This window comes from Ictidomys tridecemlineatus, chromosome 1 (assembly GCF_052094955.1).
Source record: "Ictidomys tridecemlineatus isolate mIctTri1 chromosome 1, mIctTri1.hap1, whole genome shotgun sequence".
Lineage (NCBI taxonomy): Eukaryota > Metazoa > Chordata > Mammalia > Rodentia > Sciuridae > Ictidomys > Ictidomys tridecemlineatus.
The window spans coordinates 165,516,713-165,540,492 of record NC_135477.1 but is presented as its reverse complement, the minus strand read 5'-3'; the positions used below and the strand labels follow the sequence as shown (position 1 = coordinate 165,540,492).

The 23,780-nt window shown below is 41.9% G+C and overlaps 1 protein-coding gene across 4 annotated transcripts in view; it reads right to left on the bottom strand.

The window, feature by feature from the left end:
• The window catches only part of Gria1 (glutamate ionotropic receptor AMPA type subunit 1), a 297,496-nt gene that overhangs the window by 121,459 nt on the left and 152,257 nt on the right, over positions 1 to 23,780 (bottom strand). For all 4 annotated transcript variants that reach the window (XR_013439535.1, XM_021726494.3, XM_021726493.3 and 1 more), the window contains 3 exons: positions 21,842 to 22,081; positions 19,121 to 19,305; positions 14,212 to 14,265 (listed from right to left, as the gene is read on the bottom strand). Coding sequence is in view for 3 of the 4 variants with exons in the window: in XM_021726494.3 (XP_021582169.1) it covers positions 14,212 to 14,265; positions 19,121 to 19,305; positions 21,842 to 22,081 (479 nt within the window). In the remaining variant the exon portion in view is untranslated. The remainder of the gene's footprint in view (positions 1 to 14,211; positions 14,266 to 19,120; positions 19,306 to 21,841; positions 22,082 to 23,780) is intronic.

Here is a 23,780-nt window from a genome sequence, read left to right as displayed (position 1 = left end):
TCTGTTTTATAACATGGTCTAGAATGTTGAGTGGATTGTTCTAGACACCGTGACTACTGAGTAAGAATGAAATTAATCTACAAGCCACTTGTTTTTCTAGTTCTTCAGCCAGAGCTCACACTCTTTTACTGTCCCTCCAGCATGGGCACCAGGTGCTGCTCTTCCCAGAGTGACAATTTCTCATCCAAAATAGAAATGGGGACTGTGCACTCTCTGGGCTCTTAAATCCCTATGTTGCTGCCTGCTGCTTAGGTGCCTGTGTGCATTTCACACTGTCAAACAGGTCACTAATGAATGGGTGAAGGGAGAAGCATGCTCTGCCTACCATCTTCATTCAAGTGCAAATGAACGGCTGAAGAACTGCAGGCTCAGGGCTGGTGGTCCTTAATCTGAGAATACACAGTACACCTGGGGAGCTTTTGTAAAAGTGCCCTTCCTAAGGCCTGTCATCCTATAGCCCCAAGAGGAAAATAAGTATACTGTATTGGGACAAAACTCTAATGCTGGTGAATCAAAAAATCTGATTCAATGTATTAGAGTTACGAAGGTAATCAGCAGAAGAATTCCAAATAAGAGCATAACTAGCAAACATTAAGGAGAGGATGCGGGGAACACTGTGAAAAGATTCATTATGTTTCTAATGGGAGTCACAGATGGGGTTAAGTTAATAAAGCAAGAAAAAGAAACAGACATATTATATAGAAGTGTGGGGGAAATGATCAGAATAACCAAACACCGGAAAGGTTTAAAATGTTTGCTTCTACAAAATATGAGATTAGAAAGAACAGGTGTTTGCTTTTGATTTTATGCCCTTCTATAATATATTTTTTTAACCATGTGAATATATTAACTTTTTATTACTATTTAAAAAGTAACAATAGACCCTCAGGTGATTCTGATGTACTTCCCTGGTTAGGAAGCATCCCTTAGTCATTGGGAAGTTGGGGATATAGTGACAGTGTCAGGGCAGGGAAGAGCAGACACTGTGTGTATTGAAGCTTTACTGAGGCCTTTGAAGGGCATTCTGCTTAACCTGTAACTCCTGGTGTGGAACTGAAGAGCATTTGTGTTGCTAAATTGCAAGGCTGACATACAACCTCAGAAGCATGGCTCCTAAGGATAACAAAAATCATAATGGTGGCTAAAATGCCATTTCATCTGTATTATAAAACTTCATCTATACCACCTTTTGGGAATTTTGAGATTACTACCATAGAAAAGTGAAAAATAATCAAAGCAAGAGTGACCCCTAGACTTATTTTAAGCATTTCCTAAGCTCTTATCCTAAGCCAGGAATTTAGTTCAATTCTTTATTCACATGGTCCTAATGAATCCCCTAAACAATCTTGAAAGATAAATGTGCAGAATAGGACCTGGATGTTGACTTGCATAAATGAGTAAGTCTTCATTCCAGTCACCTGATGAGAACTTTGCAAACTCCCCTGAGATCACACAGCAAGCAAAGATGCAAATGGTGGTCCAACCATAAAATCTATCTTCTTCTCCAAGATGTGACACTGCCCTACTAGAGGAGGAACATATGAGCTTTAATTGCCCTGGCCAAAGAGGGACAAACAACCTCAGATCATGGCAGACACCATTAAGAGCCCAGAATAAATGGGCTACAATGGTGGCCTTCAAACATGGTTTTCTGACTTGAAGGAACAGAAGCAGTAAGTTCCTCTCCTGGACACCAATCCCCTAAGGTATTTAGGTGTTTCTAAAGCCTCTGACTTTTCTAAAGTCCACTGGTGTCCACCTACCCTGCATCTATACTAAGGCTCAGCAAACTTCTGCAGAGGACAAGACTGTAACTGTATTTGGCTTCTCAGAGCTTAAGGTTCCTGTTGTAACTACTCAGTTTTACATTGTAGCATAGCAGTGGCTATAGACAGTGAATGACTAAGGATAGTTCCCAATATAATATTTTGTTGGATACTGAGACTTAATTTAGTATAAATTTCACATGTTGCAGAATATTTTTTTGATATTTTTTTTCCCTAACGATTTAAAAGTACAAAAAAACATTCTTAGCTTATGGGCTATACCAAATCAGGCAGTTGGGGATTTGACCCTTGGCACATATTTTACTGATTCCTGATCTAGGCAGAAGCAAGAATCTCTCTTATTGGAGATCTAACCGAACCCCCTCATTGTAGGGAAACAGGTCCAGAGAGTAGAACACTGGCCTAAGTTTGTACTGCCAGTGAGAGGACCACGTGGGGTTAGCATCTGTCCCCGCTCTGCAGCCACCATAGAAGGCAACATAATGCTGAATGGCCATTTGAGTAGAATGACCAGGAGTAAAAACACTCAATTAAGTAAACTGATTAATGTAAGCAATGTATCTGCCATGCCAATTAGAATTTTCAAAGATTAGAATAAAAAGGCATTTCAAATAATGATGATATCTTTATTTAAAATGCCTTTTTGTTAAACATCTTTAGGAAGAGATGTTTAACACTACAACTATATCGGGTGTATTTTCATCTTGCCGTGAAGATTTGGAGGATCCCAAAGAGGCTCTGGGCCATCATGACTATTAATTATGACTATTAATTATCATATGTGCTTGGAAATGATTATGTGTCATTATCGGTTATTTAACCTCTTCAGGGTTCAGCTCTAGTCAAATGCAGACACAAGCACCCCTATAGCACAGCCTTGGTGTAAGGTTTAAAAGGAATGATGTGATGAGGTACTTGGAACTCCATCTGGCACATAGTAAGTGCTTAAGGAATCTTCGCTTCTGTTCTCATCATTGCATTCACCATCCTTATCACGGGGGCAAAAGAGGTTAGGTGTTGTTAGAGCTGCTTTAAAGCTAGGCACTGGGTCAGGCAAGGATCTGAAGAAGAACATGAGGCAGGTGAGTAGGAACACAGCTTTCGAAGGATGAAAAGCCTTCTTTTCAAAGCTGGGTTTCCCTTTTTCGTGGATATTCTTTCGGGGGGTCACATCCAAGCCATTCAACCCTCATCATCTACACCTGTCAGAAGGAAGAAGGAACATCCAACCTCACTAAAGGAAACGGGCCAGGGAGGAAGGTTTATTAAACACGTCCTGGCACATCAGAGAGAGCCCTCCATCCACCCCAGCCCCTTGAGACCAGAAAAAGTGAGATTAGACCCAATCAAAGAACTTGTACTTTATATTCTGAATAGCACAAGTTGAACATGTCAAGTTTCCCCAGATTGTCAGAGATCTTAGATGACAGCTCCTCAGAGAGAATGGTTATAGGGAAGTGTGGTTTGAAACTCCTGTTACATTAGCAATGCTTGCAAAAAAGAGGCAGTGCTCAGCCTAAAAAATACTAGAGGGAGAGGGAGAGGGTAAGTGAAGGATGTACTTGAATCTCAGAAGCATTGCCATGGAGAGGAGAAACACGATTTGTTCTCTGAGGCTCTGGAAGGTAGGCCAGAACCCACAGATGTCAGAAATCATGGGAGGCCGACTTGGACCACACAGCCATAGTGTTTAACATTCATAAAGCCTGTTCTGTACAGGAGGCACTGTGCTAGTGCCCTCATTTAATCTTCCTAATGGTCCTGTGAAGTGGGGACTGCTGCCATCCCATTTGCAAATTAGAAATTAGAAACTTGAGTCTGAAGCTTATGGAGTGGCTTTTGACCACTCCAGCACAACTGGCGAGGGACAGAGCACAGAGTCCCAGCAAGTAACCAGACTCTGGGGCTCGTTCCCAACCACTGAGCATCCTGCTCCTGAACACTAGTTCAGTCTGTCTTGCTCATTTATCTTCTGGCCTGCAAAGAACCACTTGGAACAGCCTGTGTCTTTACATAAAGAGAGACTTAGCAGGTTTCCAGGAGACCAGGACGTTTGTCCTCAGTTCCTTTGGCCTGTGCTGGGACCTGGACGCTGAATCACCCAGCACTTTATTTCTCCATCTTAGGCTCTGCCCAGCTTTCTCATGGAGTCTGTCGGGGTCCCTCTCATCTGCCCTGCCAGGCTGGGAGTTCCTAGAGGGTAGGGGCCTTGGCCCTCACAGGGTCCACACACAATAAGCGACAAAGGAACAGAAAGTTGTTACTCACCGTTTCCACAATTTTCTCACAAACTTCAATCCTCTCACCTCTTAGCCTCTGTTTTGTCTCATGAACCAAAGAGGCCTTTTTATTGCTTGTGTGTGTGTGTGTGTGTGTGTGTGTGTGTTATATTGTAAACCAGGATATAAATAAAAGTGTCAGGAAAAGAGTTTTAGGGACAACCCCATAAGTCCTGTCCTGTCTTTGAACCTCATGAGTGCTTTGCCCTTGGTCAACTGTTTCAACCTCTCCAGGGGTGAGTTTATTGATCTACAAAATAAGGGCTTCAGCTAGATCAATGATCTTTCAAGCTACCTTCCTGCAGCTGGCATTCAGAAGTGTCCATGTTGAGTGACGAGAAGGGCAGGAAGGACAGAAAGGACAGGCTCCTACCTTCCCACTCTGTCTTGTCCACCAAGACAACTCTGTTTTTTTAATCTATTTTACATAGTGGGTTTCTCCTGCAAGATTCCATGTGAAAATAGAGCTTCGAACAAAAAAGTGTGGAAACTTCGGAGCCTGTTGATTTCTCTCCTAAGGGCTCTTCCAGCTTTGATCCACGGTTCTGGGATTGTAAAGGTGAGTGCACATGAATATGGATATATATGAATTCGTGGAATACTCTTGGGCCAAGAACTTAATTGTGTCCTCAAATACTCATGTCTCTGCATAAAAAAGCTTCACATTTTCCTATTTTAGCCACTTTGACAAACTAAACCTTTAAGGTGTCCTTACCCTGTATAATCCCTGGTCATCACATGGGCTTATCTGGCTCCCAATAAGTCAATAAGGCATTGTAGCTGTGCTTGAGTCAGTTAATAGTGGGAAAAAGCAGGAGTCAGGTACCTGCACACACGGGCGTCTCCAAACACAACAGCCTCACTCTTTCACACAGGGGTCCACTATGGACAAAGCTTTGTTAAAGACGGAATCTCACAAGCAGAAATCTTTCTCTTCTGAGATTTAGGACAAAATGCTAACACTTTGTGGTAGAAGGTCAGAGACCCCACAGACTGGGCTTTTGCAAGACTACAGAGATCCAGGACCTGGCCTGGGATTGGTTAGTTTTCCAGAGAGTCCCCTCCTCTTCATTCTGCTCTAACTTGTGGTCAGGACTGACATCTGACCTGGCCAACTACAGAGTAAGGGCCAAAGTCAAGTCAAAGTCCAGGCTTTCATACTTTTCTGGAAGGGCTGGGTCCTTATGGATGGAGTTCCTGGTGCACTTGAAACAAATAGTGTCTTCCACTTACCCAGTCACCACCTTCCCATCCAGGGAAGGCCGGGCAAGGTCACAGAGCCAGGCCATCTTTGGTGTAATGCCAGTTTGTGCATCCAGAGGGCCTCACGTACAACAGGCAAACATGGAATGGTTGGTGAAAAAATGAAAGTCCCAACATGTGGTGAATTTGAAACCCACTGGAAACGGGGACAGGAATATTCTAGTTTTTTATTCATCCATCCATTTGCTTATGCATTCATGTGTGCTTAATGTTGCCAAGGATGTCGTAGACACAGGGATGTAGAAGATGAAAAGACAGGTCTGGTCCTTGCTCTCAGGTTACTTAGGGTCCAGCAAGAAAGGACAATCTTGCACACAAGTAATTGTAGAGCAAAATAAGTGGACCCCAAACTGACTCTGGAGTTCAAGGAAGGCTTCGAATCAGAAGTAAGGAAGCTTGATGGAAAAGGAGCCTTTGGATGAGTGAGGAGGGCAAAGAACAAGCATGGAGAGCCTGCATACTTAGGTGCAGAGTCACAGTGACAGGGTGGCATGTCACATTGAAAGCCTGTGCACATGACCCTTGATTCCAGTCTCAGCTGTACGACCTCCTTAGCTGTGTGAGCTCAGGCAGGCTACTCACTCTGCATCTCAGAATCCTTTGCTGAAAAATAGGGACTATTATAGTGCCTGTCTCACGGGGCTGTTGTGAACACTAGGTGTATTAAATTTCACACTCCTAGAACAGTTTCTGGCACATAGAAAGCACCCTCCTAGATCTCTGATTCTTGGGGATCCATTTTTCTCCCGCTATGTAATTTGCTCTTTTTGTCCTAAAAGAGAAATGGGGGCTGAGCCTCCCTACATACACATCATCCCAACCACCTGCTGATGCAGGTGTGAGTGTATCCTTCCTTGATGCTTCTAAGTTGGTGGTGGCAAGGAGGGTCCCATGCTTGGGAAGATCAATTGCAGCCAAGGTCCTGCACATCTGAAGTGGCCCACAGGATGCTGACCCAGCATGGAAAAGGCCATTTCAAGTCAGCCCAGGTGTGTCTGGTTTGCAAGGTAGGTAACTACAAGCACCACATGCTTGAGATTCATAGAATCTCCTTTTCATTGTGTTGAAGGGAGTGACTTTGAGAATTTTTTTCTGGATACCTCTAGAGTGCAAATAGAGTTAGAAAAATTAGAACCCCAAATTGGACAGGCAGGAAGATGCTTTTGATGAATCTACTCCCCTTGAGCAAAACAGTGTGCCATTCCAAGTTTTCTGAGGAATCTCCAGACTTTTTTCCATAGTGGTTGCACCAATTCACATTCCACCAGCGATGTTTGAGTGAATCTTTTTCTTCACATCCTCACCAATATTTATTGTTATTTATATTCTTGATAATTGCCATTCTGACTGGAGCCACCATTTGACCCAGTTACACCACTTCTCCATATATACCAAAGGACTTAAAATCAGCATACTAGAGTGACGTGACCATATCAATGTTTATAGCAGCTCAATTCACAATAACTAAGCTATGGAACCAACCAAGGTGCCCTTCAACAGATGAATGGATTAAGAATATGTGGTTTTATATATATATAATGGAATATTACACAACCAAAAATAAGAAGGAAGTTATGGCATTTTCTATTAATGGATGGAACTGGAGACTATCATGCTAAGTGAAATAAGCCAACCCCCAACAACCAAAGGCTAAATGTTTTCTCTGATATGTGGATGCTAACACATAATAAGTGAGAAGGAAGGAAGAATAGAATTGCACTGGATTATATAAAGGGGAGTGAAGGGAAGAGATAGGGGAAGGGTATAGGGAAGATGGTAGAACAAATTGGACATAACTTTCCTATGTTCATATGTTAATACATTGCCAGTGAAACTCCACATCATGTAGGACTACAAAATGGGATCCTAATTAGGATACGTTATGTATAATATGTCAAAATACACTCTACTGTCATGTATGACTAAAAAGAACAAATTAAAAAAGGAGCCAAATTTTAAACAAACTAAAACCTTCTAAAAACAAGAAAAAAAAAAGATTTGCACAAATGTGAAGGAGCCTGTGGCAATTCTGCTATACTTGCATTTCTATAACCTGTCAGGTACATATTAATATTCTGATTTATAGATGAAGACATTAAGGTACAGAGGGTGAGTTGACTTGCCCAGGGATTCACAGCCAGTAAGTGGCTAAGCCAGAATGGAAGCTCAGGGAGTTTCAGGAGGAAGGGGATCTATTTTTGGGGGGGTTTGCGTCATTATAACACCAATCTTCACAGTTGCAACGATTTTCCTTACTCAGACAGTGTGGCCCTTGTAGAAGGAGCCTCATCTTTACCATTGGAGATGTTTAAATCTGAATTCTAGCTTTTATCACATGGCCTTTTCAAGATCTTTCAATCCCTTGACCCATCTTTCTCACTCAGAAAACGAGACTGTCTTCTCACCTTTCTTGGAGAGACGCAGAAACTGTCATTGGAACTCTACTGAGTTATCTTGGAGGATGGGAGGTGAGTTCAGAGGGTAACCTAGACTCCACTTGTCCAATGAGAGGCTTGGGTTACTCTGGAGGACCACCTCCTTTGGCATCTTGGCTTGCTTTCCTGTCCATCCACTGCCTTCCCAGAGGCTCTAAGATGGCAGTGTCAGAGGTCATGGATTCTAACTGAAGGAAAGTTGTGGGAGGGGAAGGATAAACTAAAATGAGCCCCATTAGCAAATAGAAACCCTGAGAGGGACATAGGAAGGAGGAGGGAGCACTCTGATCCTCTGTCTCTAACTTCTGCACATGTACATCACACACACACACGCACCCAGGCACATCAACACATCAGGAAAATATAGAAAAGCAACAGTCAGGGACAGAAAAACAGCAAGTGATTGCTGCAAATCCCAGTCCCACCCTGCTGTTAATTCTGGGTGACCTCAAACATCACTGTCTGTCTCCGGACCCAGAGTGTCCATCTTGTAAAATTAGAAGCTGGTAAGATGAGCTCACCTTCAGCTCTATTTCTCAAGGATTCTTCAAAGCAGGAAGAGGGCAAGCTCTTTCTAGGGTGCGGGTGCCTGGATACAGCATCAGGGTCCTTCCAAGACACCCTGCAACACCCTGAGCCTGCTCTAGCCTCTGATTGTCACAGTCTTACAGTGCAGGTGGCTTTATGGGGCTTGCATGACTGCCACAGGACGTGACTGTTCACTGGCATTAGTTTATGTGTTCTGATCTAGCTGGAAGTCGAGGCCACATTGCAGCCATGGCAAAAAAGTGAAGGATTGTGTTTCGTAGGACTCCTTGTGCCAGGCAAACTGGAGTCTTTTCTAAAAACAAGAAAAGTTTGGTCCATATTTGACAGTCATTTAGTTGGCTGTGAGAACCAAACCCTGTGAGAAAGCACTGGGAGAACAGGAAGGTGACCAGGATCAAGGAGCAAGGAGCAAAGACTCAGAACAGTGGTCACTTCAAATACTCAAAGGCTGCTCCGTGGAAGGCCTGCAGACCTGTTCTGCAAGAGTCAGAGGGCAGGCAACGTCAGAAGGGATGAGAAGGCAACCAGGAGAGAACAGAAAACAGGCTGCACCTGTTCAAGGGAGAGCGTGGACATGGTCAGCACCCTGGAGATGAAGGGCTACCCTAGAGGTATGAGTTCCCCATCACTGGGAATTGCTCAAGCGGAAACCTGATGGATGGTCCCTGGTTAGGGAAGCCGTGGAGGAGATTCTGTCCCTTCATGGTCAGTGGCTTAGAAGCCCTCTCAGGCCTGCCTCTATCTACATATGCATCTGCATATTCCTAACTGGATTCTTTAGCATAGACATGAGGATTTTGCCCTTAAGTGCGGGTGATGTGTGAATGCAGACGTCATCTTCTGAGGATGTCTAAAATTGGGTTGAGGAACCTAAAATTGGATTCTTTATCTCCAGACACAAATGTCTTCTTTCTCCACTAGTGATGATGATAATAACGACAATGGTGAATATTATGGTGGTAATTACCTATATTTATTAAGTGACTATGTGGGATCACATATTACCATGAGCACTTTACATACATTTTCTTGCTTAATTCTCCTAATGCCCCATGAGGAGGTAGATAATTTCATCATTCCTTTTGTAGAGAGATAAGGCCATGAAAACTCAGAGAGCAAAAGTAATTTGACTAATATCACACAGTTGATAAGTTTAAAACCCTACTCTGTCTGACCCCAGATCCCACTTCCTCAACAACCCCCCTGCCATCTGCCTAAGCCAGACGCTATAGAAACCAAGCATGACCCTGTATGGTATTGAGTTGGCAGCAGGAGAGGCACTGAGGAAAGTGGGTGGGCCCAGCCTTACAGAAGGAGTTGACAGATTTGACACTGTAGGGGGGCAAGGAGACTAGAGAACAGTTTCTTCTCAGGGCTGACGGAGCAGAGGGGCAGCAGCACAGAGCTGGGGGTTGGACAGGCTGCCGTATGGAAGAAAACCTTCAACTGTCACATTCCACAGGAGTTGATCTGCAAGCACGTGGGAGAAATGGCTGACTTCCCTGGACCACAGGTTCCCCAATAAGACCAGGTGTGACCTGGCCCCACCATCTCTCCCTCTGATTCTGTCTCACTAGAAATGGTTATTTTAATGGAATTCCATCAATATATAATGGAACAGGCATTTTACAGGAGTTTCAGAGCCTAAGTCTGAATTATAGATACATCATGGCCACAGTAGGCAAGATTTGAACTCAAATCTTCTTGACAAGGACCACCCACACTGCCCCCACACCTTCCTCTGTCTCTCTCATACCCAGCTGTCACAGGGCACACACTGTATTAAGAACACAGACCTCGGGTTCCATGGTCCTGGAGGGGAAGCCCTGCTCTATCACTTTATAAACACTTGATCTGAAAGTCACTTATACTTCCTGAACCTCATTTTCTTTATCTGAAAAATGGGGATAATGTTATGACCCTCGAGGAGTATGGTAAAGGTCAAGACACATAATTAGAGTCGGATGGGCATGGGATAGAAAAAAAATGCATGTCCAGAAATGACAAATATATGGAGACAGAAAGTAGACAAGAGATTACCTGGGGCTGAGGGGCAGGGCTGGAAAGAGAACGGGGGAGAGTGTGTGGCTGAGGAGAAATGGGGAATGACCACTAACAGTTATGGAGTTTCTTTTTAATGTGATAAACATATTCTAAAAGGAATTGTGGTGATCATTGCACCATCCTGTGAACATATTAAGAACAATTACTTTAAATGCATGGCATGTGAGTTATAGCTAAAAAAAATGATTTTGAAAAATAAAGAAGCAGAGGCATAGCTTTCCAATTTCAGCATGGTTCATGTTCACTTTATGAGCGTATCAGTATTATAGAAATGTGCATTCATCCTATTAAATATGAACACAATAGGAATACACATGTAATCATATGTGTATGGAAATACAAACAATATGTGAATACATAGATATGGGTGGATTCAGTTTATCAAGTAGGAATTCTCCACTTGTGCAGAATGTTTCTAACTCTATAAATGATTGATGGTGGCATTTGGCAACATATTTGGCTCTTCCCTGATGACTCTATAAGTGGGAGGAGCAGGAATTGTTACTTACAATGGACAGATGAGGAAACTGAGGAATGGAGAGGTGCCAAAGAGCACAAAGCTAGCTCAGAGTGGTATCTGGATATAAATTAGGGCTTTTTATTTTTACTTTTTGGGGTTCATCCATAAACTCTCTTCCCTGAGCCACCATCTCCTTGCCTGCTCTCTTTCATTGGTGGCTACCTGAATCCTGCAAGCACCTTCCAAATTGACCCACAAAAGACTGCTATTGCTACTTTGAGCTCATGCATCCTGACATGAACAGAAAGGACTACAAAAGGAAAGCATATTTCCCTCTTTTTCACAGGCTTCTTTGGTGGCTATAATTACCCCCTAGTCACAAGCACTCTGAAGGAGAGGTCGGTTTCATGTAACAGCAGGCTAATTATGTGGCTGAATTTCTAAAAAAATATTATCTTATAAATTGTGTGATTCCTCTGAACAGGGAAGAAACACACCATGTACTTGACTATGTTTCAAACTGAATTAATTAGTAATTTGAAGCCTAATTATCAACTAATCTATTGGAACATGCAAGTCTTTTGTATTTGGATGGTATACACCATTTGCATCCTATTAACTGGCAGTTGTAAGAGTTGAGAACTCATTAGGTCAGAAGAAGAAAAATGCAGATCAGAAGTATGTAGCAACCCAAGGGGCTGACTCAAGGATGCCGTAACTGAGGGGTCATCAGGCAACAGATGGAGGCTGGCGATCTAATTACCTGGGGTCTTTCAGGAGCTATGAGGCCACTGATGTGTAATTTCTATCTCACCCAAAAGAGATAATTATGCATGCCCTTGTCATTGTTCTGTGTGTTCCCAAGCAGCATGATGTCTACAAAGTCTCACTGAGAGATATCCTGAGGTCTTGGGAAAAGCAGTGGCTGTGGCTGCTAATCTTGGTGCTAGATGCAGCTCTATTGTTGACCGGCTATGTGATACTATGGTACTGTAAGTTATGGCCCCTTGCAGGCTCTGTTTCCCTATAAGCAAAGTAGATTTAGATGGAGTTGATTTCCAAAGTCCCTTCTACATATCTGGAATTTGAGAGCTGTCAAGGGCTTTCCTTACTCTCAAGTCAAAAATTTCATTTTTTGTAATTGTTCTATTGGGTATGAGAATCTTGGTTCCCCAAGAGACTTTATGCAGTCACCACTTATTTAAAATGCAAATATCTGTGAGAAAGGTAATATATCTAGCCATTAACATCTGAGTCTAAATGAACCTACCTCAATAAACCCTTCTTACTTCCAGTCTTGAGCCTGAAATACTGGAATTGTCAAGGCAAGGAGATTTTGAAGGATAAAGAAGGGTAAAGCAAGAACTTATTAAAGGCAAAAGACCCACCAGAAAGAAGGGCACATTTTAAGATTGGGAAGGATGTCTGGGTTTCATTTTTTAGATCTATGCACTGGATCTTGTGCCTTAACTAACAACCTTTACTCCAAAAATAAGTACAAAATATCAATCTTTTGATCAATGGATAATTACTGCTTAGAGTAATAATAAGGTTAAATAATACAGAATGATACAAAATAACATACATGTATCAGTTAAGCTGGATTACAATGGAAAATTTACTATAGATAAAAAATTAACAATCACAACATAATGGAAACATGGGAAATTATGAAGATGGGCCAGTGTGACAAACTTTGTAGACAAACACTACCATTAAGGGAAACCCGATACAAGGCAAAGTTTGTTATTGATTAATATTCAAGTCTGGGGTTGTAGCTTAGTGGTAGAGTGTTTGCCTAGCAAGTATGAGGCCCTGGGTTCAATCCTCAGTACCACATAAAAATAAATAAATAAAATAAAGGTATTATTATAAAATATACTATAACAAAATAATGTTAAAAAAATTCAATGGGAACTGCAGCCACTTTGGAAAATAATGTTAGAGTTCCTTAAAATGTTAAATGTAACTAGATGTGGTGGTGCTTGCTTGAAGTTTCAGCAATTTGGGAGGTCAAGGGAAGGAGGATTGCAAGTTTGAGGTCAGCTAGGACAAAGTAGTGAGACTCTGTCTCACTAAAAAAAAAAAAAAAATTTAAAAATTGCCAATGCTGGAGATGTGGCTCAGTGGTAGAGTGTCTGTTGGTTCAAGTCTCAGTACCACAAAAGAAAAAAAAAAAACAGAACAAAGCCAAAATTAAATATAGAGTTTAGCACATAACTCAGACATTCCACTCCTTGGTAAAGTTTCAAGAGAAAAGCTAGTGCAATCATGTTCAAAGCAGCATTATTTACAATCAACCCAAATGTAAACCACCCAAGTGTTCATCAATTGTTAATAGGTGAGCAAAAATGGTATATCTACGTGATTGAATATTGTTTAACAATAAAATGCAGAGAGAGAGAGAGAATGCAAATCAGTGGTGGTTACGCAGGGCTGGGGAGTTTGGAAGTGATGAACAGTGACTGCTTATGGATATGGGTTGTTGGGGTGGTGAAAGGTTTTAAGATAAGATCAGAGTGATAGTTTCATAACTGTGAATATATGAAAAACCATTACATGGTACAGTATAAATGAGTGAGTTGTTTGGCATGTGAATTACAACTTAATAAAACCTTTGAAAATAAGACTACATGAGAAACAAAATTACATTTGACTTTGAGAAAAAAAAGAGCTGCGGGAATCAAACTTCATGATAAAAACGGGTAGATGTGTCAGTTACGGCACCGGGAGAACGGACTTGACAAAGGAAACTCATAATGGCACATGGTGGCTGCTAGCTAAGACAGTGTGTACAGAAAATGATCCAGTAAACCAAGTGTTTGTGACATGGAGAATAATTACACTCAATAAAAAGAACTGCGGCACATCAAAATGAAAACAATTTTTTTAAAAGACAGGCTTATCTATGCCATATAGAAAAATGGATAAATATGAAATGGACATAATATCATTCATGCTGGAAGATGGTTTGGGGTTAAAGATTTGTCAGTATTAGCATCATTATGATTTAAATGTGTTGTGCTTATGAAAAGTAAAGCTGTCTTTGAGTTCAAAACAGAGGGCCCAAAGCATGGAGACAGCTCATATCCATTCAAAGATGTGATGACTTTGTCCTTATTATTGAGGGGCAGAGCGGATGAAAGAGGGACTTGTGAGCACAGTAACTGTCTCTCAAGGACAGTCAGAAGTATGCTGTGGTTTAGAAGCAGGATCCAGAGGAAAAAGGTAAATTTGGCAATGCTAAGGCTTAGTATTGAACTCTGAGCTGCCCCTTCCACCCAGACAGTTTACACCAGGCAGGGGCCACAGAAGCCAACTAGGAACCCAAATGCAAAAAGGCCTGAGCTTATGGCTTGCCAGGCTCTACTCACCAGATTTGCCAGGATGTAGTGGTAGCCAATGCCGTTCTTCTCTAGCTTTATTATCTACAAAACACAATAGGAAGGGCCTCATCAGACATACTAATTGTTAAAGCTACAATAACAGTAATAACAGCACTAGTAACAGACATTGAGTATTTACAATGTGCTCTTCCAAGTACACAAACTGTGATATGCCAACCATCCAACGATGGTGACATTGTTAGTATCCTTATTTTGCAGATGAGGAATAACAATAGACTGGTTGATTAAGCTCCTTAAAGTTGTTCAGCTATTAAGAGGCAAATGTAGGATTTGAAATCATTTGTTTTTCTAATTCCAGGTACAGAGTGGCATTACTGGAACCCTAGGGAGCTCACTGCACTCCTTCCATAAAGCCTTCCATGCACATGGAGATTGTCCATCCTGTAGGTGGGGATATTATGTTGTATGGAATCCCCTGTCACTGTCATGAGAGTGTTTGCTGCTTGGATGGTCCCATGGATGGGTAGATAATTCTGTGTTCTTTACCTTCAACATTTTGCATTGACCATATGCAGATGCCCTTCTCTCTTTCCCTGAATTTTGTGCTTTCCTTCCTAAGCCAGTTGGGTACTCAGACATTAATAGGACACTCACCTTGGAAGCTAGAAAGGATCATCTGGTCCTAACCCTTACTGGACAGATGGAAAGAGGAGTGATCTGCACAGACCCCATTATAGTCTGGTAGCAATGTCAGGACAGGTGCTGGACTTGTGAACCTTTCTGTATGATCCCTGACTACTGTCAATCATTAAGAGCCAGGATCCTCTAACACTTTACTGATCCCCTAACATTGGCTGTCCCTCATCACTGCAGGCAAGAAAAAAATATTTATGGAAAGAACTACCCAGATATCTACTTGGGTAGCCAGTCACACCACCCAACAAGGACAAGCTGACTGCAGGCTTTGGCTCTGGCCCTTGCTGGCCTGGAAATTAACTTGATCTATTTCTTTCTTTTTTCTTTAATCATCATATTGGGGTTAGCCTACCCTGCTCAGTGCCTTTCCCCCTGCATGGTTGCAGGGAGACATAAAACATATGAGAAGCACTCAGGCTGCTTCTCTGACTGAATAAATTTTCAAGGTTATTAAAGTCCACATTCAGACATCTACTTAATTGGATGTATGTGCACAGTGGCTCACTTTTTTTTTTATGTGGGGGATAATTAAATGCAAGCACACACAATGAATGCTCTCAAACGGTGGTGAGGTTGTGAAATTGCAGACCACAGAGCTCAAAGACTATTGGGATGATAGTTTTATTAATCATTCTTCATTACTTTTTTATCTGCTTGTCAAATGCTTTGCTGCCCCTTTGACAATGAGATACCGTTATCAAAAAACCTATTCAACTTTTAATAAACCCAGAATAACAAATAAATGATGTTTCAGAAAGTATAGTTCTTGCAAGATGAAAGTTCAGATGGATGCATAGGAAAAAACAAATGATGACTTTTGACTAATAAAAATTAGTGATTTTTGTGTAGTCCTATCTCATACTGACATTTGGGTCCATTTTTTCACTACCTATCTGTTGACCTGCTTTCCCTCCTTCACTAACTTCATTTAACAAATATTAATTAATTGTTTACTATGCGTGAAGCACCCTGCTGGCAATACCATGGGCGCTGGGGGAAACTAGCATACAGCCTCCCCTGCAAGAGGCTACGCCCAACTGGGAGGGGATCCATCATAAACAGACAAGCAGATAAATGCACAAATGGTTACAGAGAAAGTGTTATAAATGAGATGTGCAATTCCACCTCACCTCAATGACCTCATTGACTCAAATTTCATTTCTGCGATATCACCTGCTTTCACCATCTTTGCATGGGAATGGCCTTGTCTCTTCTCTTTGATTATTTATTTTTTATGGCGAAGCTTTCATCTCAACTCCTCTGTAAAGTCTTCTATGACTAATTAATCTGTTCAATGAATGTTTATTGAACATAGACTAGATGCCAGGCATTATACAATGTGTTATGTTATGCACTTAAGAACAAATAAAGCAAGGTCCTCATGACCTCATTGAGCCGAGTTGCCGTTTTAGTAGGGAGCCAGATGGTAAATATATAAATAGAGAAATGAATGCGATTTCAGCAGGTGAGACACACCATGAAGACAATAAAACAGGGCGATGTGATGAATAGCACCCAAGTGGTTCTCTTCTACTGTCTCCTCTTATTCCTTCTATACTTAATGACTGCATTATATAATTCAGTGTCTTATTTATTGATAAGGCATAACATTCTAACAACGCTATTTTTTTGTTCATAAACCTTCACTGACTTCCCACTGTTTATACAACAAACCTCTATCTCTTTAGAACGGTTCCCAAGGATATTCACTCCTGTGCTGTGCTACCTGCAGTCATCTCTAGTACATACCCAGCATCCTTCGCTCAGCCTGCTAACCGTGCTGTGAAGCTGGGTCTTCACCTGCCCTCTGGGCCTCCCAACTCAGCCTTTCCTTCACCTACAGGCTCTTATTTGGCCTATGGCCACCTGGAGAAATCCAGACACAGTTCACACTTGAGATTTTTCTTGTAGCCTTCATCAATTTCTTTTTCTTTCAATTCACTCAAAACACAGTTATTGAATACTTAAGGAAGCCCTGTTCAAGGAACTATGGATACAGAAGAAAAGAAAAATTTTTTTAAAAATTCCTGTCTTCATAGAGTTTACATTCTAGCTGGGGGGCTGGAGAGAGAAGCCCACAATTAATTCCCTATTTGAAATTTAAAATCACTACCTTCTTTTGGGCAGGCAGAACATTTTATGTTAGACCGAGAAGACTTTCGTTACTGAATGTGAGATCATCTTGGATGGTACCAACAGTGTCAGCTTGCAAATCAGAGGTGTAAGTTGTAGACTGAGCACTATCACTAAGAACTCGTCTGAGCCCAAGGCAAATCATTCAATTTGAACATCGTCACCTCACTGGTAAAATGTGAGCATAAGCAATCAATCAAGTGATCTGTAAGATTCTTTTAAATCTTCGGTGTTACTTTTCAGAAGTGAAGAATGAAATGATTAGAAAAGAGTATAAATAAACTACAATCTAAATCACGCTTACAAATAATTCACTACCTTATAAAAAACAAATGAGCCCTTTGACAGAGGAGGTAGCTATAGATGTAGAGGCAGAAGAATTGTATTTTTGAGAGGTTGGGCCCCCCAGAGCCAAACACAGCTGGATTTGACTTCCTGCTTTTCTTATACGTCAGCAGTGAGACCTCAGGCAAGTATAATCCCTCTTTTCTTCATCTATAAAAATATGTCATTTTTTAGGGGCTGTTTCATAGAGTTGGTGTGAGTGGGAATGTGATTGTGCCTGGAAAGGGTATGAGATAGTGTGTGGTGTACTGTCAGCCCTCAAGACACAGCAGCATAAAGGAAAAGTCATCCCTCTGTTAAGGACACCACTTGTTATTCATTGCATTCTCCGTCTCCTATCTCATTTCAGTTTTTTATATCAGTTTTGTGGAGCAGGGTCCTTCATTTCTATTTTGCAGATAGATTGGTTCATTTTCAAAGACGGAAGTGACTCAAGAAGCCAGCACTCATTGACCCTCTGCCTAGTGAAAATCAGCAAATGTTTACATGTATCACTTCCTAGTGGGGGCTGACTCTTTTGTAAGTACTTCACATGAACCGATTTGATGCTGTTATTCCTCGTGAGTCTTCTAAAAGTGGTTGTTATCAGTATTCCCAACTTATAGTGTGGGAACTCGAGAGGTAGAAAGATTAACAACCTGGCCCAAGGTCACAAAGCTAGTTAGCACTGGAGCTGGGATTTGGACCCTGTCTGGTCTGTTTCCAGAGTTTTTGTTTCTAATCATCATCATGTATGGCTTCACTTAAATACTAGACTCAAATCCCTGATTCCAGCCCAGAGGACTATGTATCTCAATAGAAATATTTTTTGCTGATTTCTCTTTTCAAGAGCGAAAGTCAAATCCACACTTGATAAAGTAGAACACACAGAGTTAATGCCTTCAAGAATTCATAACTTTCAGACTCTCTCCTTGTTCTGTTGCTGAGGCTTCTGCTGAGTTGGTGCTGAGATTCCCTGTGGGGGGCCCCTGGGGTCTTGAGGGCCATTAAGGAGCCTTGTCATGTTATCAAGTATCTAAAGTTACCAACTTCTATTATATGGCTCTGTTCAAAAATGATTGCAAATCTTCTTCCTTGCTAACTCCTCAGAATTCACAAATATAGTTTGGAAAGACAAGCCATCTCCACAAAGGCCTACTAAGTCTGTGGAAGGCACGTGCTTTAAGTTCTGAGACCAGAGGAATTACAGTTTGGAATTACAGTTTGCTGTCTAAAAACCACTGAGGTCACAGTGCCTATTCATAGAATACACAGTTGATTTCTCAGAGGCAAGACCACGTGCAAGGAGACAGGAGAGAGGAGGCTGCTGCTTCCTTAGACTCTTAAAAACAGGTCAGTGGGCCAAAGCGATGAGATACCAAATGCCGGATCAGTGAGAGACACAGCCTGGGGCTGAATGCAGGAAGCTAGCTGGCTCTGCCGCCCGTGCTCCTGATGTGATATGGCACTTAGTGAGCTGTAAATGCAGTGTAGTTTATTTTTTAACAGTAAAGGGAAACACTGGAGGTAAAATTTTGGTCCATCCATCTGAGAATCATTTGAAGCTTGGTATCAAGGTTCTCATTGTTTATGCTACTTCAAGGAATTTCAGAACTGAATTTTATGAATTTTACAGAATGTGAAATGGAAGGCATCTAATCTCATCTCTAAGAACTCTCCTTTAGCCGTCTTTAGTCTTTATAACACCCACGGCAAAAGTGCGTCGCCTGGCTGTCCCTGGATCATCTCCAGTCTCTGCCCCAGTCCCCGCTCTCTCCTCTACCTGGCCCAGGATGGCATTGAGGCGCTCGGATTCACAGTCCACCACCACCAGACGCTCCTTTTTCTTCTCTAGATCCTGAAAGAGCATCCGGTATCCTTCCTCTGTGGTTGTCAAAATGTTGACTGCTGTCACCTGCCAGTTCTTCTCTGCGGCCGTGTCCAGGACTTTCTGCAGGACGGATAAACCTAGAGGTGGGACAGGTAGCACAGAGAAGTGGCTGTCAGCATTGCAAGGTACCACCCCACTTCCACCAGGCACTCTCCTTTTTCTACCCTCAACCCCACGGCTCTGCCAAGCTCAGCTCCAGCTTTCTTTTACTGTGCAAGGCTGGATTTCATGAGCACAGGCACTGGGTCTCCTATGTTTCTATTCCCAGGCCACACTAAACAGTAGAGTTAACGAGTAGAAACAATCCGAGGTTCAAATCCAACATATCAAGTATATGATTTTATACAGGTTCATTTGCCTCAGCAAACTTTAGTTTCTTCAAAAGTAAAATGAATCTTTATATCTTTAAGGGTTTTATACATGTTAGCTGTTATTTTATTGGGGCATTCGGTAAATGTTTACTAAATGAACCAACCTGGCATCTAAAGAGACACCTAAGAACTGTTGATCAAACTTGTGGATGTTTGATGTGCCCTCAATATATCACTAACACTTTGTCACCCAGTAGGTGGTCAATAAATATGCACTGAATTTAACTACTCTTTTCTGATTCAGTTAAATGAGAGGAAGAAGCCTGTTCCTCAATACCGTTGAGTTCCATCTTTGAGACTGAGATGGTGTATTAGTTTCTAATTGCTGCTGTAACAAAATTACCACAAGCTTTGTGGCTTAACACAACACAAATTTATCATCTTATACTTCTGGATGTCAGATGCTGGAGATGGGTATCCTTATGCTAAAATGACGGTGTTGGCTTTCTGAAGGTTCTAGGGCAGAAATTGTTTTCTTGCCTTTCCAGCTTCTAGAAGCTGCCTGCATCCTTTGGCTTCATCTCTGAAGCCAGTAATGGTGACCAGGACTTTCTCCCATCACTCTGACACTGACTCTCCTGTCTCTTACTTTCACAGTTAAGGAACTTTGTGATTTCACTGTGTCCATCCAAGAACCCAGGAAAAGCTCCTTATTAAAAGGTCAGTTAATTTCATCTATAAACTTAATTCTCCTTTGCCACATAACAAAAACATACATTCAGGTTCAGGGATGAGGAAATGAATATCTTTTCAAGAAGGTAATTATTCTGCCTATCCCATTTGCTCTTGCACTATTAATCTTTTGTATGTATCTTATATCCAACTCCCAGTAACACTGCTAATCCCTTCTGTACTGACCAATATGGTGCCTGACCTCAAAATCATCTATAGATTGATTCTGTTATGCCTTCAGTACATGTTGTAGAGTGTGTTTGAGCCTCATGTGTCCTGAAAATCTCCTATGTGTTTGGCATTATTCTACTAGCTTTCTGTACTTCAAATCACTGAATTTTGTGAGGTAGGCTCTATTCTAATATCATTTTACAGATGTGGAAATTGAGGCTCAGAGAGAACTTGTCATTTGTCTAAGGTCACACAGCAAAAGTTGGGGTCCTCTGTTGATTCTCAAGATGCTCCCCTATAAGCAAAGTTCATTTATTTGTCAGCTTCGCCATTTCAGGTCTCAGCTCTATTATGCTGTAAAACTGTCCTGAAAGAGACCATCCCCAAGTGACTCCCATGATGACTACTGTCTAAGAAGTGAGATCATCAAAATGGGAAGAAAAAAGGGATTTTTTTAAAAATATTCGATGCTTTTGGTCTCTTTCTCTGCTGGCTCCTTCCCTTCTTAATAACAGCTGCCTAACTGCCTGCAAAACCATTTGCACAAGCTGCTGTCCTCCTCAAAAGCCTCCTAAGACTTCACACAGGCAAACACGTCAGGGCCCTGGGCCTTGCCTCTGCTTCCAAGCCTGGCATCTCCATGTGCCTGTTTAGACCAATGACGATTCTGCTCTCATGGACCAGCCAGTGTGCAGGGGCGGGCAGCACCCAGGCCAGAGCAAAGAAAAGAGATCCCACTCAGAAGCCCAGGGACTAGAGAAAGTGGGGTTTGAGCATGCTGTAAAAGAGGGGAGGGATTTACTAGGTAGATGTGAGAAGGAAGTGCGTTCCAGACAGGGAGTAGCATGAGCAAAGGCATGGGGAAGAAAATGTAGAAGACACTGATTTGGAAAGTGTGATGTAAAATTCAAAGGAGGCAGAAATTACAAAGCTCTGAGAGGGATGATGATGATGATGATGATGATGATGATAGAAGGTAAAATATATGGAGATTTTTGAGAATTTATCAGGTCATAGGCACCAAACAAGCGCTTCCTAGTCATTATCTCATTTGCACGTTTATGAAGCAGAGACCTTTTGCCTTTATTATAGAGATGAGGCAATGAGACAGAGAATTTTATCCACATTATGTAGTCTTAAAACTAAGGCACAGAGGGGAGAGAACCCAGGAGTCTGGTGAGCAACAGAGGGACTGGTGTGTTAAGAGGATTACTCTCCCAAAGAGTGTGTTTCCACAATGTGGGTTAGAGATTAGCTACTGATACACCCGTCCACAGAAGGAAAGCATTTTGGATCATGTCCATGTGTTTTTCAAGGGGACAGGGTGGCGTTATTCTTACTCTAGCTGATCATTTTCTCTCCATCGCTTAACAGCCTCCTTCCCTAATCCTTGGCTTACCCCGGTCGGCATCATAAATGTAGACAAATTTCTGCCACTTGTAATGGTCAATGATGCTGATGAGGGCATCCTGCAGTTCAGGGCGCAGCTGGAGGACAAACTGATTGGATGTGTCCACAGGAAAGCTCGGCGTAATGAAGCACACGTGGAGGGCCCCGCAAAAGGAGGTTAACATATTGACAGTCCTTCGTTCATAGAACCCAAAGATGGCGTAGACTCCTTTGGAGAACTGGGAACAGACTAGAAGAGAAAGAGAGAAGGATTAATGGATGGATAGGAGATGCTGTAAACCAGTTGTCAGAGAGCTGAAAAACAAATCCATCCAACCCATCACCTGTCTACCATCTATTATCTAGCCATCCACCCATCCATCAAACCAATCCATCCACCCATGTCCGAAATACACCAATCTATTCACCTGTCCATCTCTCCCTCCTGTTCACCCATTCATCTGTCTAATCTCCCAGCCATCTGTCTAAATCCAGTGCCTATTACGTGCTGGATGTTATCATGGTTACTAACTATAGTAATCATGTATACGAAGTGTTTTATTTACTATGTCATCTCACTTTGTCACTATAATGGCCCTGTTAATGCAAGAAAGGGATGATTGGGTCATGTTTTTAAAGGGGGAAACCAAGGATCAGAAAGCTAATGGTTACATTCAAGTAGCACATCTAGTGCAAATCTGAGTCGGGCAGATCTCTTGACTCTTCATGCAGCAATCTTTACATTTTCATTGATCGTCACTACCAGGCAAAATATTTAAAGAAAAAGGCTGTAGGAAGAAGGAATCTCTCCTGGCTGTTGCTGTTGATAGATGTTTAAGGAGACAAGTGTTGATTTTCCCAGCCTGGCCTGTGGCTCTCCGTGTACACTTCTCTGTTGATCTCATTTGGTGTTTGTACTCCTGTTGGCTGATTTTCAGGCCCCCCAGTGTCTCAGACATAGAAATAGCTTAGCTGTGTGAACATCCCCCCAGGATCCACTTTGTAGGATCCCAGCACGGTTACCAGTCCTGGTTTGTGGTTAATGACATTGCTGGTTAGAATATAATGCTAATAAGACCAAGGGCCCGGGATTGAACTCTCGTCAGTCAGTTCCTAAACCCGATTTTACTATCTGATATGGGATAGAGTTCACAGTCTTTGCCCCTATAAGGGGACCAAACCAAAAGTTATCCCCAGTGCCTGAAAATTACCCTCCCAATGTGAATAGTGAGGAACATCAGCTTCTTCATCACAATAAGAGTATTCTGCACTCCTTTCACATATATTGGGCTTTTAACCCTCATTACAACCTTATAACTTGGATATTATCAGGTATTATTTTTTCTTTTAAGATAAAAAGTTAATGCTCTTAGATCCTTTGTTTCCTACCACATCACCTGCTCATGACACAATATGACCTTTAACATGGGGTCTCCAAGAGTGTCCCATGAAACATTAGTTCCACAAGACGAGAATCTCTGAACAAGAAAAGTCTTGTTTGGTCAAATAAATTGGGAAATATTGTGGCCCTGTCCCTGTCTTGGAGTTTCATATGCACACTAGCTACATAAAGGATTGTGAGGTGTTCTGTTCAACTTTAATCTAGAGTTTACCAAATTGATTTGCCTCTAGGATCTCTTTTTGGCTCATACTTTTAGTGAGGTTTTGAAGATCCTTTGGGTCATGTTGCGATAAAGAATGCAGTTAGCCTTGGGGCCAAATGGTCTTTTGTGAGTTCTCAGTAAGTCCCTACAGATAGTGGACTTGAAAGATCAATGTTTCTTAAGAGATGCCAACTCAGCCACCTGAGTCATCTGTCCAACTCCTACTGAAAATGAGCATGCATGCCATTTACAGGAAACCAGCAGCCATCAGTAACATCTGCTTGCATACTTCCAGTTTCTGGGGACTCACTACCTCTTCAGGTGCCTGGCCACTGACAGACTGCT